This window comes from Tamandua tetradactyla, chromosome 9, assembly GCF_023851605.1.
Source record: "Tamandua tetradactyla isolate mTamTet1 chromosome 9, mTamTet1.pri, whole genome shotgun sequence".
NCBI lineage: Eukaryota > Metazoa > Chordata > Mammalia > Pilosa > Myrmecophagidae > Tamandua > Tamandua tetradactyla.
In genome coordinates this window covers 91,250,430-91,270,874 of record NC_135335.1, presented here as the reverse complement: position 1 = coordinate 91,270,874, position 20,445 = coordinate 91,250,430, and the positions used below count along the sequence as shown (strand labels likewise).

Genomic DNA, 20,445 nt, shown 5'->3' with positions numbered 1-20,445 from the left:
ATATCTATGAGTAGCTCCAATATTTCCTGTTATGTTGTATTTCATATGGATTTTCTCCAGGTAAAAACTGAAGAAGATGATTTGGAAACTGAATTCTACAAAGATTTAACTGATCTCGGAAAGCATGAAAATCAAAAAGCTTCCATTTCGGGCGAACAAGTAAACTCTGCGTATGTACCAATTTTCTACTCCTCAAAGAAAACAGAAAGAGTCACCCAAAATTCTGCTTTTAAACAAGCCATTCAAGCTTCCCACAAAAAGGTAATACAAATGTTTCCTGATCTTTTTATTCATTCTTAAAAATTAACTCCAATTCATGCAAAGGTCCTATGAAAAAGGCAGTTTTAATGTCGAATCAGCAGGATTTCTAACAGAGACTTGAGTAATTTCATATTTTTTTGTTACACCCCACTTCAAAAATTTTATAGGTAATATGTGTAATCATGCTTCCTTTTCACATGCATTTGGCTATGCTTATATTTGTGTTTCCTTTATTTTCACTTTTCATTATAATGTTGTTTTAGGCATGTTTCTTATGAATCATATGTAACAGACCTTTGTTTTTCAATGTAATCTGACAATCTCAGGCTTTTGCTAGAGAAATTCAGTCAACTTACATTTAGTATTCTTACTGTAATACTTGATCTTATTCCTTCTATCTTATTTTATTATTATTATTATTTTTTTACTCATTTCACTTTGTTGCTGATCCCTTGTTTCCCTACTTTTATTGTCGTATTTCTATTTATTCTCTTTTGTTCTTTGGGCTAAGGAGGTTCTACTATTCTTTTAAATTTTGCTGTCAGTTACTTTTCTCTTAACAAGCATAATTCAACCTGTGTTTTTCTTTTATTGTATCACATGAAATGATATCTGTAGCCTCTGCTAAAAGATGTTATGCTTACCTATTCCCCACATCCCAACCCCACTAACTCCCTGAGAACACATTTGCTTCGCACTCGCCCATTATAGACTTCCAACATTTCATATATATTGAAATAATTAAAAACTTTCAAATGCCAAGCTATTGCTAGGGATTATTTTGTCCTTTTTTATACATAAATATACTTACATATACATGTTTACACACATTTACTCATCACAATTTCCTCTCCTCTTATCTTCCTTTTATTGAAACCTCAATTGCAATTGAATCTCTCTTGGTCTTCAAGTAGTAAAACCAAGATACCACAAACTAAAAAACCAATTCAAGCTTTTTATAGTTCTTAATGCTGTATTTATTTTGCCCAAGCAAAATTGAGTAGATAATCTATTTCAAGGTCAAAATACCAGTGAACATTCAGTAAGCTTTCATGATTTTCTGGTTTACTTTATGAAATTGAAACCATCAAAAGATAACAAAAATAAAGCAAGACTTGTAAATTGTTGAAACAGGTTATATATGGCTAAATAATTTACTATAATGTAATTGAGTATAAAATAGCCAGTTCTTGCCATCAGGCACTGCCAAATGGAGCATCATTGAAGTGCTTGTGTTTAATTGAGTTACTGAAGTTTAATTTGTATTTTTCATGATTTCTTTTTTAAAACAACTTGGCAAGTTCTATAATGACCACTTCAGACACTTAGGGAGTTAATGTGTGTGCTGGTTGCAAAGGATGTATGTACCCTAAAAAAGTCATGCTTTAATCTTAATCTCATTTTGTTAAAGCAGCCATTTCTTCTAATCCCTATTCAGTACTGTATGTTTGAGACTATAATTAGATCATCTCCCTGGAGATGTGACTCAATCAAGAGTGGTTAATAAACTGGATTAGGTGGAGATGTGTCTCCACCAATTCAGGTGGGTCTTGATTAATTTATTGGAATCCTATAAAAGAGGAAACATTTTGGAGAAAGTGAGAGATTCAGAGAGAGCAGAGAGTGCTGTAGCACCATGAAGCAGAGTCCACCAGCCAGTGCTTTGGAGACAAAGGAGGAAAATGCCTCCCAGGGACCTTCATGAAACTGGAAGCCGGGAGAATAAGCTAGCAGATGATGCCTTGCTCACCATGCGCGCTTCCAACTGAGAGAGAAACCCTGACTATGTTTGCAATGTGCCTTCTCACTTGAGAGAGCAACCCTGAACTTCATTGACCTTCTTGAACCAAGATATCTTTCCCTGGATGGATGCCTTTGATTGAACACTTCTATAGACTTGTTTTAATTGGGACATTTTCTCAGCCTTAGAACTGTAAACTAGCAACTTATTAAATTCCTGTTTTTGAAAGCCATTCTGTTTCTGGTATATCACATTCCAGCAGCTAGCAAACTAAAACAGTGTGCTTCTTACTAATAGCACAAGTCCTCTTACTTTTGAAAGCTATGGTTCAATGACAAATTTAAGTATTAAACTTAAAAATAAAATTAATGGGCACTTACTAAAATGCATGCTCCACAAAGACAAACTTGCTGTGTCCACTTCCATATTCACAGTGTCTGATATAATAAATGTGATAAGCAATAAATATGAAGGCAAGAAGGAAGGAAGGATTGACAGGAGGAGGGAAAAAGGGAAGAAGGGAGAAGGATGAATGAAGATTCTTTTCAATTTTTGTGATTATTCTTTTTCCCTTTTGAGTTACCTGTCACTTTGTGGCATAATTATAACATACAGGAAGATGGCTTTTCAATAATTTACAGCTACATGAAAATTCTTTTGCTAAAATGTGTTCCTCAATTCATTACTATTACTCAAGCATTACAATTCGCTAAACTGAAAAGTTTAAATTTTAAACTGAAACTGCATACATGATTACACTAAAAAAAATTTAGTTTCTGTACAGACAAACAAATGGAATGAGATTTTAGGCATAATACCAATCCTAAAGTTCAAGAAATTATATTTAAAAAACACAAACAATTATTTCCTCAAATGGGTAAAACAGAGAGAATATTAATAATTTTAATTTTACTCCCTAAGTAATTTAGAATCATAACATTTTGGCATTGAAATGGATGTGAAATATTACTTGGTACACAGCCCTCACCTCAGGTGAAGACAAAGGTCTAGTGTAGTTAAATGCTTTGTATCAGTGACAAAGCTTGAATTCCAGCGCATAAACCCCTTGAAAATTTACACAATCCTTTTATTTGCATTAACAAGGCCTTCTAAATAACAATTCAGTATGAAAGCAACCATGATTGGCAATCAAGAGAGAAAGATTTACTTTTCTGATAATCAGTATCTTCTTTAGGTAGAATACATTTGTCCTCAGTATGCTTATACTTGCTGAGCTAATCTTATCTGTTAAGCACTTTGAACATTTTAGGAAAAGGTACTGGAAAGTAAAGTAAGAATTATAATTTTGTATGTGACAATATGCAATAGAGAGTTAAAATTGTTGTAATACTAAGGTAGGGATGATGCAAATGATAAGTCAATGACATTCAAATGCTTGACACCAAGTTTTGTTTGTTTTACTTTGCATCACTATTCTTTAATTCTTCTCTTCCATTTAGGATTCTGGTTTTATTAGGATCCATAAACTGATCAAGACTTTAAACTTCACAATGAAAACCAAAGATCTGCAGCTTTCTGATGTCTTTTTGAAAGCACTTAACCATCTGCCTCTGGAATACAACTCTGCTTTGTATAGCCGAATATTTGATGACTTCGGGACTCACTATTTTACCTCTGGCTCCCTAGGGGGCGTGTATGACCTCCTTTATCAGTACAGCAGTGAGGAACTGAAGAACTCAGGTACTTTTACATTAGCCCCCACTTCCTCTAACTTTTAGGATAGCACGTGACACTTTTTTTTCCTCTATCATTCTAATTATTGTTACTTACTGACTTTCTTTAAATCCTGCTATTTCCAAAAATGATATGAAGAAAAACCAAAACCAAAGAGATTCAAATGAAAGTAGAAAATCAGGACCAAAAAACAAAGAATAAATAAATGAGTATAACCTCTGTGGGTAAGAATTGGATTTGTCTCTGAGTTTCTTCGCATCTGGGACCATTATAAGCTTCACAACAGTAGTTACCGAGAAAGGGGCATATCAGCATCTCTGCAGAAACAAAATTTGTCCTGAAAAAATAAATAAATAAGCATAACCTCTGTGGTTAAGCATTGGATTTGTCTCTGAGTTTCCTGGCATCTGGGAACTTTATAAGTTTCACAGCAGTGGTTTTCTAGAAAGGGGAGTGTCAGTACCTCTGGAGAAACAAAGTTTGTCCTGATACTAAATTTGAAAAGACAATCTACTAATAGAATTTTTATTGAAGACAATAATCTTATAAAACAATAATTTCATAGAGAATGTAATAAGTTTCTTTTAATTATTATAAGTAAAATCCAAGGACATAAAATGTGCGAACAATTGAGAACTGGAAAAAGAACAGTTAATGGGTACCCGATATATACCTACTTGTGATAAAACTTAAAACCAGATGGGGAGTACTTCATTTGAGGTGAGGTTGTAACTTTATATCTTGAGATCTAATCAGTGATATTTTCTGTTTATATATAAAATAAGACCATGAACCAAATATCTTAGTTCCTAAAATATTATCTTAATTTGACAATGTGACAGAACATTTCGATAAATTTGTTTCCAGGCTGCTGTGTTATGTGTCTCTTGAGAACAAGGCTAACAAATTGTACAGTGATCAGAACCCAATTCACCCATTGCCCTAATAAACCAGAAGTATTATTCATTCCATTTTTATACAAAAGAAGTCACGTTTTTTTAAAAAGACAGCATCGGGTCTGCCCTGGGGTCAATAGTTTCAACCCCTCTGATCTTACATCGCAATATAACAAATCCTAATGTCTAATATGGCTGCCCCAAGTCCTGCCAAACTTGAAGTCAGCAGAATTTCCCCATGATTTTCATCGTAGGAGAAAAGATGGGATAAATACCTTTGAGAAGGATTTTCTGTAAGAAGGTTTTAAAATTATTCCCCTGACTTCGCTGGAATCTAGAAGATTTGTTCTCTGAAGGGCTTTGTACACTGCCTGCCCCTTTTGTTTCATTTCAGTTGTTGTCCTTTCCCCTGGAGTTATGCATGTATGAGAAAATTGATGTCTTCTACCCCTGAAAATAGCATCAACATTAATGTTAAACAAAATGGTTGGGAGGGACCTCTGGCCCTTGACTTTATTACATCTGACCCTTGGGATGAAATTATTCTGGTCATATCTATACCCCAGGGAATTATTTCCTACTTAATGAGCTAAGCTCATCATACATTCAGAGTTAAGCTTTTAAAAAAAGGCTTAAAGATTAGGACAATTAAAGAGCTGTAAGAATCTTTAATCAACCATTAATCATTTCAGTGGTTGAATTCCGATAACTGTATGGGTTGAATTCCCATACAGATAGAGATAGGGAGCTTGAGAAGAGTTAAAATTATGTAACCATACACACACAAATAAACATATTTGTATGTATACAACACATATAAACATATTTGTATGTATACAACACATATATAAACAAAATACATATGTGCACACTATATATATAGTATATATAGTGCATATATATGTGTGTCTGAATTTATATATATATATGAATCACAATACTATATTGATGCATAATTTAAATTGTTGAGATGTAGTACGCCTAGATAGAAACATATTTCAAGGAAATGGAATTCTGCAAGAGATATACTCACCTATTTTTATCCAATCCCTAGATGAATATAGATCCTGGCCTCCTTTTTCTCCCTTTCTATCCCTTCTCTCTTTACTTAGCTATAATATAGAACAAGAGTGTAATTTTAGTTTATATATTCTTTAGTCAATCAAAATTATATGGACTTGAATATTTCATATTACTTTCTCCCTCTCAAGAAGGACAAAACAAAATTCCATTGCTTTTTGTTTGCAACCTTTGATTTATTCCATTATTGTTCAATGTCCCATAGTCAATTGAAATCCTGAATAAAAGTTGGTATTGCTTCAGTGTGCAAGGTGAATAGAATTTCAGGAATACAATGAAAACATTAAACAATTAAATTGTCATAATGTGCAAAGGGGGCATTTTAAAGGCCTTTTGTTGGGAAATCATTTTCTGTTCTGAATTGGGGGTGAAAAATCATCATCCATATATCAAGGTGACATTTTTCAGCTAACATTATTGACCTAGGGTCAAAGGAGTTGAAGACATCACTGCAGACGATGCGCAGGTGGGAAAAGCTGAGGGCTGCAGCATCAAGGAGTTATAACCCTCAATCTACAGGGACTATTTCAGGGTAGAATAGGCTTGTATAGAAGCGTGTTAATAGCAACAATGACCTGATATTTTAATCACTGCATGACCAATGCCACAGTTCATAAGTAGGGTTCATCCTTCAAATCTTCAAGGAGTCCCCTATAACCCCCAGAACATGAAACTAAGTATTAGGCTGGAACATATCAAATTTAATTTTCACTCATATGTAATAAAAACCTAATGAGAGGGGCAGGCCATGGTGGCTCAGCAGGCAGAGTTCCTGCCTGTCATGCCAGAGACCCGGGTTCGATTCCCGAAAAAACCTAATGAGAGAAGATTGGGGGGAGATGGCAGAGTGGGAAGCTCCAGGATTCAGTCGTTCCACCAGAACAACTGATAAACAGGCAGCAACTGTTTGACCCAACTATTCTGAAACTCCAGAGCCAATAAAACACTGTACAGTATCTAGAGAGCAGGAGGAAAAGGCTGGCCAATTATGGTAAAGAACTGCAAATTGCTTTCTCCAAAAATACAGTGCCATTATGCTGTGCAGTCCAGCCCCTGGCAAGCTCACCGGTGATAGAAGGGGGCATGAAAATTCTCTTCCCCAAGACCAGTGGTGGGGATGATGAATTGCAGATGACCACTTTGGATTAGTGACTTCAGATCGCTGTGGGTCTGGCACTGAGGGCAGCAATTATTCCCACCTGGCCCAGACAAAGGTAGCAGAGGAGACAACTTAAAGATATTATGTTTCCTCAGTTAGTTGAAGGGCTGCATTTGCTGAGCAGGTCAAGAAAGCTCAGTTTTGGACAGCTGGGAAAGAAGCTTTGGATACACTTCCTGACCCCTCCCTCGGGCACTTTGGAGCCAGTCTGCACCGTTTTTCTAGGTTCCTGGTCCTATTTCAAATGAGAAAAACTGACTCAGGTATACCTCAGTATACACCCTCCCCTCTCAAAATTTGTCTCCCAGGCAAAAAACAGCATGAGACAATGAAAGCAGTATAAGAAACTATAGAGGTAGACAGTCTGGGGCAAAGGTTTCTCTTTAAGCCTCTAGAAGAGGCAGGTATATCTCCTGGGAAGCAGAGGGGGAATACAACCTCCTGTAATTAGAGGAACTCCAAACAACTAACAAACTCAAGCTTAGGACAAGGTATGGGCTCAGAAAAGAAAGGAAAAGACCCTCTACACTGAATCGCTGAATTCACCTTGGACAGATTCTCTTGAAGAGCTGAAGCTCAAGAAAATCCGTCTTATCTCATCTGTTACAAATTTAAGGGACAGTCATCTGAGGGAATAAATTCCAGGGTTAACAAAAACGTTAACAGTATATAACAGTGTGTAACAAAAGTGTTTAACCAAAAGAATATAAGGCAAACAAAGAAACAAGAAATGATGCTCATTCAGGGGAAGAGGAGAAAAATCCAGAAAACCCCAACAAAGAAGGCAAGAATGTGGACACACCAAAAAAATACCTTGAAAATGATCTTAAAAATGCTAAAGGAGATGAAAGAAAATTCAGAAAAAGAACTAAAGAATATCAAGAAAAGAATGAATGAGAATCTTAGTAAAGAGAGAAATTTTAAAAAGAAACCAAATAGAACTACTGAAATTGAAGACCACAGTAACTTAATAGAAAAATTCCCACGAGGGTTTCAAAAGCAGATTGGAGCTGGCAGAAGAAAGAATCAGCTACTTGAAGACAAGACAACTGAAATGAGTTAGGCTGAGGAACAGAAAGAATAAAGAATTATACAAAGTGAAAATAGCCTACACACCTCTGGGACATCATCAAGTGTGCAAATATACACATTATGGGATTCCTAAAAAGGGAAAGCAAAGAGAGAAAGGGGAAGAAGGAATAGTCAAAGAATAATGTTAGAGAATTTGCCAAACTTAGCCAAAGACATGAATATGCACATCCAAGAAACCTGGAGAATGAAAAGCAAGATAAACGTGAAGAAAAATACATCCCTTAATATATTGGTCACACTATCAAATGCAGAGGATGAAGAGAGAGTTCTGAAAGCTGCAAAAGAAAAACAATGTGCTATTTACAAGGGAGTCACAATTAGAATGAGTGTTGATTTCTTATCAGAAACCATGGCAGCAAGAAGGCAATGGGTTGACATAAAGTCCTGAAGGAAAACAACTGCTAGCCAAGAATTTTAAATCTGCTCAGATTCTCTTTCAGAAATGAAGGAGAGATTAAGACATTCCTAGATAAGAAAAAGCTGAGGGAGTTCATCATTACTAGACTGGCCCTACAAGCAATATTAAAGGGAGTTCTTCAAATTGAAATGAAAAGATGCATGAAAATGGTTCAAAATAGCATAAATAAATAAATATCTTTGATAAAGGTAAGTATTTGGGTCATTAAAAATGACAATATTACTGTATTGTTTGATATATAATTCCAGTTCTTAATTCCTAGAGATACTAAAATGCAAATGCACAAAATATAATGATAAATTTATGGTTTGGGGCATGCAATGTACAAAGATAAAAGTGGTAACAAGTACAAAAAGAGGTGAGGATGGAAGGGTATATGAAATGTTTATGTGTGTACTATTGAAGTGAAATTGGTGTCAAACAAAATATGGTTGTTATATATTTAGGGTGTTAACATTTAGCCCCATGGGAAACCACAAAGAAAATATATGAAAAATATACCCATATAGAAAAGAGAAAGCTCTCAATATGGTAAAACACAGAAAATCAAATAAATATAGAACTAGATATTAAGAGAAGAACTGAGGGGAAAAAAAGACATTCAAAAGCTAAACAGCAATATGACAGAAAGAAGTCTTGCATTATTAGTAGTGACTCAAAGCATAAATGGATTAAACTCTTCAAACAAAAAGCAGAGATTGACAGATGGATCAAAAAAAAAAGCATAACCCAATAATATGCTGTCTGCAAGAGACTCACCTTAAATTCAAAGACATAAGTAGGTGGAAAGTGAAAGAATGAAAGAATATATACCATGAAAGTAGTAAGAAAAACAGAGCTATGGTAGTTATCCTAACACCAGACAAAATGGACATTAAGCAAAAAATAGTTATTATGGACAAAGACAGTTGTTATATACTGATAAAGGGATCAATTCAACAAGACGATGTAACAGTTATATATGTACATAACAGCAGTGCCCCAAAATATATGGAACAAATACTGATAGAGTTGAAGGGAGACATTTATCGTTCTGCATTAACAGTAGGAGACTTTAACACACCACTGTCAATAATGGATATAACATCTAGTCAGAAGATCAGTAAAATATTTGAAAGATACTCTAAACTAACTAGATCTAACAGATATAAATAGAATACCTCAACCAACATAAACAAAATACAGATTGTTCTCAAGTGCACATGGATCATTCTCAAGGATAATCCATATCTTAGGTATCAAAACAAAGTCTCAATAAATTCAAAAATATTAAAATCATACAATGTATCTTCTCCAACCACAATTAAGTGAGGCTATAAATCAATAACAGAGATAGAAATGGAAAACTTAAAAATGTACAAAATACTCTTAAACAACCAATGAAGAGGAAACCACAATCAAAATTAGGAGATATTTGGGACTGAAAATACAACATACAAAAATGTAAGAGATGAGAGGTGCACAGGTGCTTCAGTGGTAGAATGCTTGCCTTCCATGTGGGAGACCTGGTTCGATTCCTGGACCATGCACCCAAAAAGAAAAGAAAAAATACTTAAGCGATGTAGCAAAGGCAGTACTGAGAAGCAAATTTATAGCTCTAAATTCTAACCTTAAAAAAGGCAAAAGAAGAAAAGCTACAAATCAGAGAACTTACCTCAAAACTGGAAGAACTAGAAAAAGAAAAGCAAACTAAATGCAAAGTGAGCAGAAGGAAGGACATAACAAAGATTAGAGTGGCGATCAATGAAGTAGAGAACAACAACAACAACAAAAAAAAAACAATAAAGAGAATAAAATCTGGTTCTTTGGAAAGATCAATTAAATTGACAAACCAAGAGATTGAATCAGTAATCAAAAACATCCAACAAAAAAAGCCCAAGACCATAGAGCTCCACAGGAGATTTTTTCAAACATTCCATGAAGACTTAACTCCAATTTTGCTCAAACCCTTCTAAAAAACTTGAACAATAGGGGCCCCTCTCCAACTCATATTATGAGGCCAACATCACCCTTGTACCAATGCCAAATAAAGATACCACAAGAAAAGAAAATCACAGGCCAATACGTCTTATAAATATAGATGCAAAAATCCTCAACAAAACACTAGCAAAGAAAATCCAACAGCATATTAAAATAATTATGCATCATGATCAAGTGGGATTTATCCCTTCTATGGAAGGTTGGTTCATAAAACCAATTAATTTACTACAACATATTAACAGAATAAAAGAAGCAAACATATAATCATCTCAACTGATGCAGAAAAGGCATTTGAAAAATCTAGCATCGTTCTTGATAAAAACACTTAGAACACTGTGAAAAGAAGGAAATTTCTTCAATATGATAAAGGGCATATATGAAAAACCAACAGCTCGTATCTTACTTGATGGTGAAAGACAAAGATGTCCATGGTCATCACTATTATTTCACATTTGCTGGAAGTTCTTGCCATACCAAATGGAAAATAAAGAGATAGAAAATATCCAAATTGGAAAGGAAGAAGTAAAACTTTCCTTATTTTCATATGGCATCATATATACAGAACATCATAAAAGTTCACAGCAAAGCTCCTAGAGCTAATAAATAAATTCAACAAAGTGGAGGGGTTATAAGATCCACACTTCAAAATTAGTAGTGTTTATATACACAAGCAATGAGCAATCAGAAGATATCAAAAAAATTATTCCATTTACAATAGAACTAAACGAATCAAATATCTAGGAATAAAACCAGGGATGTAAAGGACTTGTACATACACACAAAAAACTATGAAACATTGTTTAAAAAATTAAAGAAGAACTAAATAAATGAAAGAACATTTCATATTCATGGATTGAAAGACTAAATGTTGATAAGATGTCAATCCTGCCAAAGCAACTTGTAGATTCAATGAAATACCAATTGAAATTCTAACAAATTTCTTTGCAGAAATGGAAAAGCCAATCATTAAATTTATATAGAAGGGTTAGGTGCCCCCAACAGGCTAAGCCAAGTTGAGAAAGAAGAATGAAGTTGAAGGACCCACACTTCAGATCTTAAAACTTATTAGAAAACCACAATAATCAAAAGATCATGGTACTAGTATAAGGACAGACATATAGACCAATGGAATCCAAGTGAGAGCTCAGAAATCAACCCTCAAATTTATGGCCAGCAAATGTTTTACATGGTGGCAAAGATCATTCAATTGGGTAATAGTCTCTTCAACCAATACTGCTGGGAAAACCAGATCTCTGTTTGAAAAAAAAAAAGAGAGAGAGAAAATTCCCCTACCTTGCATCTTATTAAAAATATCAACTCAGAATGGATCAAAGCCATAATTTAAGAATAAGAACTATCAAACTCCTAGAATAAAACATACTCAACATTGTTAATCATCAGGAAAATGCAAGTCAAAATCATGAGATACCATTTCAAACCCATGACAATGGCTGCTATTTAAAAAAAAGGAATATAAGTGTTGGAAATGATGTGGAGAAATAGGAACACTCAATCATTGCTGGTTGGAGTGTAAAGTATTGAAGCCACTGTAAAAGACAGTTTAGTGGTTTCTCAGAAAGTTAAGTACAGAATTATTATATGACTCAGCAATCCCACCAATAGGTATTGTTTCAGTTTGCTGAAACTGCTAGAATGTAATATACCAGAAATGGATTGACTTTTACAAAGGAATTTATTAAGTTACAAATTCAGTTTTAAGATCATGAAAATGTCTGAATTACAGCATCAACAGGAGGATACTTTCACTAAACAAAGACCAATTATGTCCAGGTTTCCTCTGTCACATCAGAAGGTAAATGGTGATGTCTGCTAAGCCCTTGCACCTAGGCTCCATGACTCTCAGCCTCTGTTTCCAGTGGCTTTCTCTTTAAGCATCTACAGATCTTTGCTTGCTTCTCCAGGGATACCTCTCTGAGCTCTTTGTGTCTTGCAGGTCTCCTCTAAGTGTCCCCAGTGCATCTCTCTCCTTCTGTGTCCTTCACTTGAATTCATCTTTCTGCTCTCCATATTGGGTCTCTCCAAAATGTTTCTGGTCATTTATTTTCTCTCTTAGGTTCTCCCAGGGGCATTTTTCTTCTGAACTCTCTCTCTCTATGAGTTCTCTTAAAGTATGGCAGTAAAGTAATTAAGATCCATCTTGAATTGAGTGGGTGACAAATCCATGGAAATAATCTAATCAGAAGGTCCCACCCAACAATGTCTGACCCCACAAGATTGGATTAAAAGAACATGGATTTTCTGGGACATATAACAGATTCAAACCAGCACATTCCACTCTCTGAACCCCACAAAGAAATGTTGTTTCCATGTGCAAAATATATTCATTGCATCATAATTTCACAAAAGCTTAAATCATTTAAATGATAATATTAAATATGAAGTTTCATCAAAACTGTTCCAGATGTCATTTGTCTTAAGGCAAAATTTCCCTCTGGCTGTAGAGTTGTGAAATTCAGAACAAGTTATCTGCTTCCAAAATAAAGAAGCGACAGTCATAGGAAAATATTCCCATTTTCATAGGGAGCAATTGGAAGGAAAATAGGAGTCAAATTTCCCAAATAGTTCTGAAAAACTGGAGGTCTGAGGGTCATTTATAGAATGATGTTTTAGTCTTGGAGCTGAACAGAGTGGCAGTTCTACCCTCTCTAAGGGCTTATGCAGCTGCCCTGCTCTCTACAAACACTGGGGTGAGGGTTTTATCATATCAAGGCATTGGGGAGACCACCTTGTTCTTGACTCCACCCTCTTTCAGCACTGGGACAGTACCTGGACTCTGTGCCATCTCCAGACACACACTCAATTCCCTTGGAACAGTGGGGTGGTGGCCAGGCTCTCCCCAATCTCAAGAGAATGTGCTCCACCCTCTCTGAGGCCTGGGGAAGCAGCATTCTTCCAGAACAATGGGGCAGCCAAGCTCCTCTCAAATCCCTCAGCATCTGAGAGCCCTGGGGTAGTAACATCTTCTGAACAATGGGGCAGAAGGCCCATTTTCTGAAAACTCCAGAGCAAACTCACCCTCTCCATGTGCATGTCTGGGTCTGCTCTCTTGGCCTGAAATTTCCTGGCTTCAGACCTCAGCTTCTATGGTCCTGCCTTTGAAGTATTTTTTCTTTCAATCTGTCCCTTTTCTCTCCCTTTTTAGTCCAGACTGGCAGTAGTTCTGTTTATACAGATCCCACAACAAATTTTTTTCCATTCAGTGTACAGAGATCACAACCATCAGAAAATAGGACTTCCCACAAATTCTTCCTGGGTATCTCCATTTCCAATCCCAGCTTATACTGAAATGGCTGGCTGGTTTCATATTTGGATAAATCCTCATATCAGGCACTATTCTCTGGGGACTCATTTTCCAAAAGCTTAGAATATCCCAAACTATCAGTTTCTGGTTCCATTGTATTCAGGAGTTTCAGTTCCCAGCTAGTCCCTTTCCTCTTGAATTTTACTGTAAACTGCAAGGGGAAGCTAGGCTGCATTTTCCACATTTAGTTTGGAGAGCTCCTCAGCTAGGCATTTATCTCAACTCATCACTTTCAAATTCTCCTTTCCATCCAACATCAGTACTCAATTTTGCCAAATTCTCTGCCACTTTAAAACAAATGTCACCATTCTTCTAATTTGCATTTCCACATTCATTATTTCTGACTAAGGCTTCATTGAAAGTGCCTTTAGCATCCATATTTCTACCAACAGTCTCTGCAAAGCAGGCTAGGCCTTTTCTATCAACATATCACAATTCTTCCAGAATCTTCCCCTAACCCATTTATAAAGCAATTTCAGTATTTTTGGTATTTGAAAACCACAGCACCCCATTTCTCTGGTACCAAAATCTGTTTTGGTTTGCTAAAACTGTCAGAATACAATATGCCAGAAATTGATTGGCTTTCACAAAGGGGATGTATTAGGTTACACATTTACAAATCTAAGCCCATGAAAATGTCTGAATTAAGGCATCAACAAGAGAATACCATATTTTATTTAGAGCCATCTTTTTTGTAGCAATGAAGATGAAAGGAGAACAAACAAATGGACCTTCACTGGAGCTTTCCCATAGGGATCACTCTTGAGATATTTTGGGTAACTCTTGTTAAGTTTTACTTCATTGACTAGTTGTAATCTCTATGATTCCCCAGACTTCCAGTATATTTCAAGAGAAGAAAGTTTTGATTCTAGAATTGTGAGTTCAACAGTCTAGCCATTATGATTAATGGGTAGTATACTTAGACTTGCTTTTTTTCAAGTTTTGACTTCCAAGGATATCCTATATAAGTACATCATAGTTAAAGGATGTTCTAGTCAATAAGTGATAGTCCAAGTCAGGGAAGTGGCAGTGAATTGGTTATATGACATCTTTCAAAACAAGGTACTAGCCACTAATCAAGAACTTATCATACTGCTTGGTACATAGTGAGTGCCCAATCACTGATAGCTATTATTATGATCAAAAACTGAATTTTATAGAAAATAGTATGGAATCAGGTCACCAACCAACTGGCTAAGCCCCAGTATAAAGCTCAAACCATAGAGAAAACTTTAGCTCTGAATAGAAAATGCAGTTATAAAAGTAACTCTTAAAAGTTATTCTTAAAAGTTCAAAGCAGAGTGGAAAAGGGACATTATCAATCAGAATTTGAGTTCCCAGGTATTTTGCTGATAAGAGGAATATGGAAAAAGATAAAGGAAGTCATAGGTAAGTTTGTAGTTTTGATGTTGTATGTTACAGAAATTAGCAGGGAGCAAAAAAAGTTAAAAAAAAAACTGTAGTTAGAGTAAGCAAGAAAGCTTACTTGAGGGACACAACAAGATTGTAGGGCAATGTTGAAGGTTACATTAGGGACAATGAATTTGTAGAGGCACAAATTGGCATGATTTTGTGATTTGTCCAGCAACTCTTAGCTATTTGTGAGCAGGCACAGAAGAAGAATAGCAAAGTTTATAAAGGAATATAGATTTTTCTGGGTTGACATGAATAAATGAATAAGACTTTTAGTATTTCTCAACAGATTAGTTGAAATTATGACCATTAAATCCAAGAAAAATAAAGCAGAAAGTGAAGAAAGAAAGGGATGAGGGATGAGTAGAAAGTACAAGGGCCTGGTGGGTTCTCATGTGGTCAAGAAAAAGAGTAATGAGCAGACAGAAATAGCAGGACATTATTGTCTAAAACTCAGTCTTGAGTTTCTGAATTAGTGATGTTAAGGGTAGACTAATTTGGATGATGATGATGATAAGTACTCTTGTGTGTTCAGTATTCTTTGCAATCAGTTGACTAAAATACAAAAGAATTTTCACATACTACAATGACCTCTCTTATCTGAGCTTTTAAAATGTCTCATTCTTCCTACATTTTGAATGATACTGTCTCCATCAAATGGTGTAAGATTCTACTCTTAAATCCCTTTCTCATGCAATATATTCCCATCTTTCTTTGCTAAACTTTATTTTTTAGTGGGCACTGCCTTTATTTATGTTTTTTTTTTTCATTTTTTAGTCATCTTTGACACCATCTCCATATCCAAATCACCTGTAATATTATAAGTTCAGAGGACGAAGATCATTCTGTCTTGCTCATTGTTTTATCTTCAAATATTAGCATGGTCTGACACATAATACGTATGAAACAAATTCTTGTTAAAAAGCTAAATAGGTGACATGCTCCTATTTATGAGTTTGAATGTGGCAGCAGAGAGGCAATAACAATAAGATGATTGAGGAGAGGCGAAGGAACAGAATATTTTAAAAACAATAAGAATGATGGCAAGTATTACAATTGGAAAGTGTGATTCAGATGCCAAAATCTTCAACAATTGAATGTTTGTAAGTTTACTAAAAGAGAAGAGAAATGAGAGCTAGAAGTATTATAACCAGATCTCTTGAGCTTCAGAGCATCAAAGGACTTTACAATATTTCGATATGGAGGGGCATCTAATGGAAGCCACACCAGGAAAATAGAAAGAGACCAATTCCACTCTTAAACCTAGTAGGAGTTTGAATGAGGCAGTATCAGTTTTCTCTGGAGACAACAGGGAAACAGTATGAAGTACAGGCTTGAAGGCAAAAAGGTAGAGGGAACAGTCAGTGAGGCTGCTGACAAGAGAGGATTATGGGTCAAAGAGTCAGAATTTCTGAAAGTAAAATAAAAGTATTTTGGGAGGAGGAGCAGAGTGAGTCACTAGATGAGGAAGAGGAAGTACAAAAAAGTATGAAACAAAGCATTCAACAAAAGAAAGATGACTAGCAAAGCTGATAGTCTAGGTGATTGTTATGGACTGAATCACGTTTCCCAGAAAAAAAAAACTGTTTAAGTCCTCACTCTGGATCCTTTGGATGTGAACCTATTTGTAAATAAGATCTTTGAAGTTGTTCTTAGCTAAGGTAAGGCCAAGCAAAATAATCAGGGTGGTTCTTAATTCAATATGACTGGAGTCCTTATAAGTAAAGGTTGTTTGGACACAATATTAGGAGGCAGATGGGAGAGAGAGGACCAAATGACAGAGGCAGAGATTGAGTATAGATTGCCGGCAAGTCACCATGGGAACACTACAGACTTCAGAGAAAGCATGGCCCTTGACTTTGGGACTTCTAACTTCCAAAACTGTGATACAATGAATTCCTGTTGTTTAACCAACTGGTCTGGACTACTTTGTTACAGCAGCCCTGGCAAACTAAAACAGTGATGAACAAGGAAACAAGTGAAGTAGACTAGATGGATTTATTTTCCTGAAGGAACTTGGGCATTCAGGTCTCACAGAATCCATTGTAGTGTAGACAGTGGGTCTGGGTGTGGGGTACAGAACACAGCATGTGTTAATCTCTTGATCTACGGGAGTACACAGTAACAGTAGCCGCTAGGAAGTGGAAGTTTAGTAGTTCATTCTGTGGGAGTGTCAACCAGAGGCAAACAATGAAGAGAGACAAACTGGTCTACACGAGAAGTGCCATAGTGATGCCATGTGTGCTTCTTGGGGCCAGCATTGAAGGAGGAGATGGGCAGACTTGCAGGTACCTTTTATATTCAGGGTAGATTCAGCACCTGTGCTGGATTAGATTTATAAGTAAAAGCCATTAGTCACTCGAATTTACAGAAACTGGAGAATATGGGGATGACATGTAGTATCTGTCGGAAATAAAAATTAGCTCTAGACGCAACCAGAGTCTCATGATCCTCTTCTCTCAATTCTCAGTGGTACATCTGAGTGTTTTCTGTTTGTGCTCCATTTCCTAGGTTTAACAGAGGAAGAATCCCAAAATTGTGTCCGGATTGAAACAACGAAACGCTACCTTTTATTTTTTAAGACAACAAAAGTGGAACACCGGTGCAAAATAAACAAACTGTCAGAGAAATATGAAGGTAACACTAGCAATGCATCCCCTGTGTCCTGAAGCTAGCTGTTATTTATCATATTGAACATGATTATACTATGTTTAACTTTTTATTTAACCATTATCTATCCAAAGTCCTTGGGTAGGAGTGAGAAAGGGAGGAAGTCTCACATAAAATATCATTAACACTCCTTGCAAAGGGAAAATGGTTGAAGTTTTCCTTATCTTATACTTATGATGTTCAATTAAATGAACATGTATTGATACCTCCAATGGACAGACCTCAATATTAGGCACTGTAAAGTAAAGAGTGTGAATCAGGCCTTCCTATCAAGGAGCTACCAGTAAGTATACATATAAATAACCTTGGAAAATATAGACTGATAAGGATCTAAGAGAGGTGTTAAAACAAACTATGGAAGTACTACTACTGAACATGATTCTCCAGATCAGAGTACTTCAAGTTTTATAAGAAAAATTACATTGGGCTGTGCATCAAAGACTATAGAAGATTTTGACAAATAGAAAGAGAGGGAAAGAAAATCCAGGTGAATCCAAAATCCTCTTACTGAAGAAAGAAGACACAAGTCAGTTTGATACAAAATTTATATTTTGACTAGTGCATTTCCTAATATAACTTATGTAGATAGCTTGGTTGAACACCATAAGTACATGGAACCTTGGGTAGGTCATGAGATTTTGTTGGTTTGTCCAGACTGATGCCCCGATGAATCCCAGAGTGATTTGATCAGTGAGTGGAAAAGCATTTGCAAAGTCCCCTTCGGGGAATGGTGACAACAGGGGAAAATTCTACCTCCTCAAGTTGAATTCTTGATATTCTCACAAGCAGTATGGACAACCAAAGCTATAGACTGAGCCCCCAGTCTTGGGGTTTAGAAAAAAAAAAAAGTGATGTGATGATTAGGCAATGTGATGCATGTAAGAGACTATCACAGTGGCTAACAACATTTGGCTCCTTTCCCCTTCCCTCTCCTTCAATAGTCCTAATCTTGATGAATGGCACCACCATCAACTCAATCAGCCAAGTCAGAAACTTGGGTCTTGTGTTTATTTCTCCCTCTTTCAGGCCTCCTCATGAAATTAGTAACCATGCATAATCCACTCTACCTCCCTACTAGCTCTACTATCTGTCCCCATCTATTTCCATGGACCCACCCTCCACTGAAGTTCTCATTGTTTCCCACCTGTTTTATCACAGAACCCCCCCTCACTGGTCTCCTTGCCTCCCTTCAATAGATTCTAATTATTTCCAGAGAGGTGTTTTCTCCAAGGCAAAATCTTATCATAAATCCTCACCTTCAAAAAAAGATAAGGTCCTGCCTCTCTCTCTATCTTCCTAAATATTATGCAGTCTTCCAAACAAGTCATGCTCTCTCTTATGCCTTATCATTATAAATAACTACTTCTTTGTAAAATTCTCTTATTTCTTGAATTTGGCTGGCTGGTTGCTACTCATTTGGCTCAGAACAAAGGAAATCAGAATCACAGAATCTTTCAAAATATGAAGTATATATTATCATGGGATTGACAGACAAGGATCAAGTAAAAATATCATATTACCATAATACTAAATATAAGTTTAAACACATCATCAGAATATGTAAATGGTCTACATATAGATGCCCATGTACAGTGTTAGCAAAATGAGAACTGTTTTGACAGTTATGCATTTTGTTCTGATATTATATCAGAACAAAACAGAAAAAAGGGGAGAAGGAACATAGCTTATAAAAGCTATGTTATATTACTAGATATGCAATCTAGTAATATAAACCAGAGAATGGATGCAGATTCTTTATTAGTTTATCATACAATAGAATAACTTGATAAGAATATGAATCAATAAGTCAAGAGCTCAGAGATAGAAAATATTAAATATCTGAATTAATTAAAAAGGGGGATTTCAGAGCTAGAGTACAAAAATAAACATTGAGATACATCATCATTATGGTTATAAATTAGACAGTGTAAGGACAAAATATTACTGTCTGAAAATAAAACTAATGAAGTTGACTACACAAATAATCACCATGAATTCAGAGAAAAAAATCAGATAATAAAAGTAATTAAAGAAAATATAAAGGAAATAGAATGACAAAATGTAATTCAGCATATTTTAGCATGTCTGAAATAGAAATCTTAAGAAATTAAACAGAAAAGCTATTAAAAACTTGTTTATGTCCCCAAAGTAAAGAATGAAATTTTTCTTGAATATATGTAACAGGAATATTGCTTCAAATATGCAGCTTCAAGACAATTTCTGGTTAATTTACAAAATACAAAGATTTTTTAAATGAACTCTTCAAGTATCTGAGCTGAAAGAACAAATCTCCTACAAAACAAGAGTGACAGCCACATCTGACTGGCCTCAGACTTCATAATAAAATGAAATTCTAGAAGACAATAAAAGAATGTCCTTAAGTTTCTGAAAGATAGAAAATGCATTTTATCTAAAGATAACAAGACATCTCAAAGTATAAAAGATTCTGGAAAAGTAAATTCATGAGTACCCACTGGAAAAAACCACTCAACAATAAAATCCATCCAACAAAGAGATGAATGAAAAGAATAGTTGGAATAAATCAGCTGTACTAAAATAGAATTTTTATTTGTCTAAAATAGAACTCAACATATCTCTTAAATTCCAGAACTTTCTAAGTGGTAAAAATAAAATAAAATCGCCTATGTAATGTCACCCAGTTATTCTGGGTTTCAATTCTTGGACAAATTCAGCATCAACTTTATTCTTCTTTTTTCC

General features: G+C 35.5%; 1 protein-coding gene across 1 annotated transcript in view; it reads left to right on the top strand.

Moving 5' to 3' along the window:
- Positions 1-20,445, top strand: part of C6 (complement C6) — a 99,827-nt gene that overhangs the window by 41,608 nt on the left and 37,774 nt on the right. Inside the window, exons 7-9 of the mRNA XM_077117068.1 lie at positions 61-261; positions 3,463-3,703; positions 17,569-17,694. Coding sequence (XP_076973183.1) covers positions 61-261; positions 3,463-3,703; positions 17,569-17,694 — 568 coding nt within the window. The remainder of the gene's footprint in view (positions 1-60; positions 262-3,462; positions 3,704-17,568; positions 17,695-20,445) is intronic.